The sequence below is a fragment of the Cnephaeus nilssonii genome (assembly GCF_951640355.1).
Source record: "Cnephaeus nilssonii genome assembly, chromosome: 1".
In the NCBI taxonomy this organism is placed as follows: domain Eukaryota; kingdom Metazoa; phylum Chordata; class Mammalia; order Chiroptera; family Vespertilionidae; genus Cnephaeus; species Cnephaeus nilssonii.
In genome coordinates this window covers 67,589,224-67,595,223 of record NC_137072.1, presented here as the reverse complement: position 1 = coordinate 67,595,223, position 6,000 = coordinate 67,589,224, and the positions used below count along the sequence as shown (strand labels likewise).

Below are 6,000 nucleotides of genomic sequence, written 5' to 3'. Positions count from 1 at the left end.
ACATTTTAATAACTTTTACAACTTATTTTGGATTATCCACTGACACTGATACAACCTTGCAAACCTAGTTCATCTAAGATACAAATAATTTTACAGTAATTTGGCAACAATGTTAAGGATACTTTTTTTTTTTTAATTTCTACTTTCAGGTTTTTTTTATTCCTACAGTATGATGATGGTAACTTTGTGAAAGGTTAGCAATTCCAACATATTATATGTCTGTCCTAAGCTGTATTCAAATTAATAAATACTGAATACTTCCTATGGGAAATATAGGCATAGTGCTTGTAATTAAGATCCCCCCTCAATTTTGACTAAAAAAAATAAAAATTTAATGATTTAAATTTCTGCAGGGTACAAAGCACCTCGATCAATAAAACTGGTGGCATATATATCTGTACATTGTTATATATGCCTTTGAGACACTTGTTAAGACTGTAATGTCAGATTGAAATACACAAATCTGTTTCTCAAGTTTACTCATCTTTTGAGAGATTTCATCAGATATAAACTTTATTATCAGTTGCTCTTTGACAAATTCTAGTTATAGGAAATTAACTGAGAAATTACTCTATTATGGCTAATTATCAAATTATGGATTATGAGTTCAATGTATTGTTCATAACTAAATAGCAGTTTACAAAGCTAATATTGCCATGCCCTACAAATAAACCAAGTTATTAAAAATATGAAATACATAAATACGAAAGCCTCCAATGTGACAATATTCACTGACATGCTGTCAGAGCTGGAACAGACTTTAAATGTCTCCGATGCATTTCCAGCCTATGGTTGAGAAGCTGATCTGTTCAACGTTAGCAAGCTAGCTGTGGTGAGGTCTATGGTCTAGGCCCTCCATCACTAGATTCTTCACACACACACAGTCACACACACTTTATCTTAATATAGTTCTTGCAAAGCAAGCTGAATGAGCACGTTTTAATAAATGTGCATGTTATATTGTATACTTCCTTATCAGCATTTTCTTTTGGCAGAAGAGCACAAAAATAAAAATTTGCACTGGGCTTTGTTAGTCTACATTCTTTATGAGAAAGAATTTTTTCTTTATCAAATTGACATAATTATATCCTTGTAAGTGTAGAGGTATATTAAAATTAAAGTATTCTCAGAAATATGCCATAAACATTCACTAAGAGAAATATTAATCTAACTCGGAGGCTAGAATACATGGTTACGCTCACTTTATTACCAGCAAACAGACAACGTTCTCCAACCTCACCTGCAAGTTTCTTTCCTTAAACACACAGCAGATGTACCAAGTTGTTCTATGGTTCTAGATCAGGGGTCCTCAAACTTTTTAAACAGGGGCCAGTTCACTGTCCCTCAGACCGTTGGAGGGCTGGACTATAGTTTAAAAAAAACTATGAACAAATTCCTATGCACACTGCACATATCTTATTTTGTAGTAAAAAAACAAAATGGCAAAAACACCCGCATGTGGCCCGCAGGCCGTAGTTTGAGGACGCCTGTTCTAGATTATACATTTCCATTCACATTAAAATAAAAATGTATGCATTTCTCTCCTGTGCACTTACACCCACCAAAAATTACCAGTAGCAATAAAACACTAATAAATTTCCTAACAATGTGATGCTGTACAAAATCTAGAAGTTAACCCAAGGCTTGGTGATGAAAAAATACTTGATTTACAATACTTATAAATGTGATCTAATTATATTTTGTCTTTTTAAAAATTAAATAATATATGTAAGCTGCTCAATCAAAAATATTTTAGATACCTTGTTGGCCATAATATTGTGTTTTAATTTTTAAAATAAACCAATACATTGCCTCTGAGCAGTAAACAATGGTCATTGATATTAGATAAAGTTATTAAGTTCACAGGGACACCAGATCTTATACCCAGTATAGATTTATTTGAAAAACAATTATTGAATAATTTATTATTTAAAGTGGTTAGAATAAAGTGCAAGAGAAATATAAGCAAATCATTTCTTCTCTAACAATCTGAAATACAGGAGGCTTAAACCTTATATATTTTTGTCAAAGTAGTAATTATCCATAGTGACAGATGCTGCTCCCAGTTGATGGCGGGTCTCACATTTTACTCTGCATCTCATTGGGAAGGAAATATAAAATGTTAAAATAGAAGTAACTTGGGGGAAGGCATCAGTGATGCAACTCTTAGCACCAAATGTCTTTTCTTGGAGCACCAAATGCTTTAAGGAAAACATTCCAAGTATCAAAGTTTTCAGATAGATAAATATTTATGGATCAAATCCATAAAGAACAGACATTGTTATGAAATATATATAGATGCCTTCAAAACTTTCTTTCCAGGCAGAGTAGACACATAAGTTAGGAGTCATTTCCCACCTAATTGTTTTTGCAACCTTATGCAACACAAATGGATTATGGCTAAAGGCTTACTCATTTATTCACAGAAAAGAAATCTTGACTGAACTTAAGTTCAAAAAAAATTAAACAGGAACTTTTTCTCTACATAAAATATAAAATGTTATTAAACGTATGGAAATGGCTTTTTGTTACCCTTTTATTTTCCTGGTTGAAAGGTCTAGAGGTTTTCAATGTAGTGAGAAAACAGTACTCATTAAAGCAAAGTCCTCTCATTTGCTACTTAGCCTGATTAGAGCAAGTCGTAACATAAAGCTGACTCATATCTTTCAGTGCAATGAAATTCATCTGTCTTTAAACATTATGAACGTTACTTTTTTAGAGTACATATAGACCAATGCCTCCTTGTCATCACTGAGACTTCTTCATAGTGGTATTAGAACTGCAAAGTCATTTGCATGACAATCCACTGAAAGCTACTTTGCCATTTAAAGGCAGAAGTCTACTTACAGTGCTCATGTAGCAAATGCCATATGATACTAGAGAAATTCAAAGTCACTACCAAAGCAAAAGCCTTAGCTTCTAAGCATCCTTGATACTCATAAATGCCATTTAGGAATGTGCACTGATCAGAAATGAAGTGCCAATTTAAAGAAAATAGGGATAAGCCCTGTCCCAGATGCAAATGTAGAACAAAGGTCTACAAGAACTCAATGGGTGTATATCTGGCTTCCAAGTCACACTTGCACACATGGATAATTACTGCCAATGGTATCACTTGTGAACACAGGGGACATTTGGGGACGCAATATAATTCTGCCCCCGAAACTAACCAGGACAATGATATATTCAACCAAACAAGGCTTGAGTTTATGTAGGCTTAAAGAAAATGGTAGCAGAGGCACAGGTAAAATTTTATTTATGAATATGTAGACACATGACGTTGGATCCAGCCAGCCAGTGACATAAATAAACTTGAGCAAAAGATTCAAGCTAGAAGATATACATGTACATACATATTTGTGTGTGTGAGTCAGGCTTCTCGGAGCAGCGCCACAAATCTGGATACCAACCCAGAGAATCACTCCCGTCCTTTGAAATTGCCATGAAGAGCACAATGGGGGTAATTATACTGGGTTGCTCCAGATCGCTCTTTCCATCTTGTGCACTCACATGCCCGCCAAACATGAAATGTTCGCCTTCTCCCTTCCAACGTGATGGTTGTTGAACTTATTTTTAGTGTCATTTGATAAGCCTTTGTGCTCGCAGAGAGACATCCCACTGACCCAGCCACTGGTCATTGTCTATACCAGTTCACATCAAAGCTGGCGTACTTTGTCAGGTTTCGCGTCGAATATCCATTTCGCATCTGAAATACAGTATCGAAAGTGACTAGATCATTTGAGCTTTTCTCTTCAGCTGCTGCCTTCTTCCTCCCCCACCGTGTTTCCGCTCACGCTAACATAATTTGGCATCGTCGACATGACACGATGGTGGTTTTTCTAAAAAAATTCTAATACATACATTTTCGATGTTTTGTGGTGGCCGATCCTCCTGAACATTTAATTTTCAAATTGGTGAGTGGAGGTCTTTTCTTCTCTACTGAATCACATCCAAGATAAAGTGCCCCTCAAAATCCAAGTAATGTGCATACAGTAATAGGTCATTCAATGTCAAAAGGCATAAAAAAGATGAGCAAAATCTTCACAGGCTGCTGCTTGCTGTTGCCTTTAATTATATTAATTAAACTTTGAAATTTTCATGCAAAGAGAGTTGCTGGCTTGTGACGCTGAGGAGCCCTTGGAGACTTGGAGGAAGAAAAAACCCTGAGCGGAAGCTTTGTGGTTACTGCTTCCATTAAATTAAAAGCAAACAAAACTCCTTGGTATGTTTACAGATATTGATGCTTTCCGCACTACTAAACCCTAAACATAGAAAGAGGGGTGAGTCTACCAATCACAAGGGCAAGTTCTCAAATCATGAGTCCCTCACACTCCACTCAAGACCTCTGGGTAGAGGCTGTCTTCCTGTGTAATAATGCTCTATTAATTGTCTTCTTTCCCGAGAGCATAATGAAAGAAAGGTGTCTTGAAAAACTATAGGGCAAAATCTTGCTTGCTACCAATACCCGGGGGCATACTGTCTACATTTTGTCATGCGTGTGCACTTTTCAGTGTTAGAATGACAAGATTTTCCAGGCAGAAGCTTCCCATAGGCACATTGTGGTAGGGGACGTAGAAGAATTTTGTGATCTGACAGAGCTTTAAGGCAATAGACTCCTTTATTTGCTGAGCCTGGCAGGAAATCTCATCCCCTGCCTGTGGATACACAGTCTTGCCATGTGAAAACACGAGAGACATGTTACCATGTTCAACACTCCTTTCTTCATTAAAGATCCATCACGGCCAGTAGTTTTGTGGTCTCCGTTTTGATATCATCTTCATGCTGTTTTTTTTTTTTTTATTGTTTTCCTTTTCTACACATTCATGCAAACTTTTGTGTAAGTCATGGCATGTAGGTTAATGGTCCTTTTCATTTTCAATGCCATGAATCATGAGTTACCACTGGGCTTCATCAACTCCCAGGTGGATGGCAGAACAAGTGTTTGAAAATGTCTGGTGCAAGCAAAGCAGAAGGCAGAGAAAACATTTCCCGACTGAGAGGAATAAAGCTGCTCTTCCAAAAACTTGTAAGATGCACTTATTGTTTTTCATTTGGTTGGAAATCAGCAGTGTGAAGATGTACCATCTTCATACCTTCTTGGTCTTTCTTTCTTTTTACTGAGACGAAACTCGGGAGAAGTTTATGCACCGGCCCTAGAAGAGAAACAAATCCTTATTGAAATATTAAAGCAATTATAAAAAAGCATAAGAATGCCTATTTTTTCTACCATAATATAATAAACAATCACCTAAGGTAAGGTCAATGTTAAGATAACACAGGAAACCATAATTTTTTTTTTCCCTTGAGTCAAAGCATGATGGCTCATTGAGATATTTTCCACAGCGACTTCATCTACACAATGGTATGGTAAAATTAGAGTGGAAAAATTCTATGGAAAAGGGAAATATTTTATTGCTATTTAAAGTATAGTGTTACTATCCTAGCAATAAGAATATCAAAGCCACAACTTTGTATGTTTCTTTCTATAATGAATTCAGATGAAAGTATTCCTTTATGCAATATGGTGCTTCTAAAACTGATATAAAGTTAGTGCTTCTAAAATGTATACATGAGGAGTGCATTTACGTAGTAAGAGATTGAAGATAAGGAGTCTGGGAGAAAGGGAGGAGATGCCATCTCTTTGTTATTCTCTCTTTTTTTTCTTCTCTTTTATAAAAGGCTTTTGCAGGAGATTTATTAGTGACCTTGTCTATTGTTGTTGACCAGTGCCCACAGTGCACACCACCATTATGTGTGCTCTCCAAATGGTGACTATTTATTTGTATTGCACATTTCCAAAGAGACTTTGCCATTCCGATTCCTTAGCAATTCACATGATGGCTGTGGAGACACATAGTTTCATATGTAATTGTAAACAATCTAAAATTCATTTGAAAACCAAGTTTCCAATCAGTGATAAAGGGTCCCACCACCTTCCCTCTGTTTGGTATGACACTGCTGATTCACTGTATTACATAAATCATGTACAGATTCCTCAAA

General features: G+C 36.0%; 1 protein-coding gene across 1 annotated transcript in view; it reads right to left on the bottom strand.

Annotated features, from left to right (window-relative positions):
* Positions 1–1,876: 1,876 nt before the first annotated feature.
* ANTXR2 (ANTXR cell adhesion molecule 2) overlaps positions 1,877–6,000 on the bottom strand; it is a 139,931-nt gene continuing 135,807 nt past the window's right edge. The window contains exon 17 of the mRNA XM_079771032.1: positions 1,877–5,153. Coding sequence (XP_079627158.1) covers positions 5,115–5,153 — 39 coding nt within the window. The 3' untranslated portion in view covers positions 1,877–5,114. The remainder of the gene's footprint in view (positions 5,154–6,000) is intronic.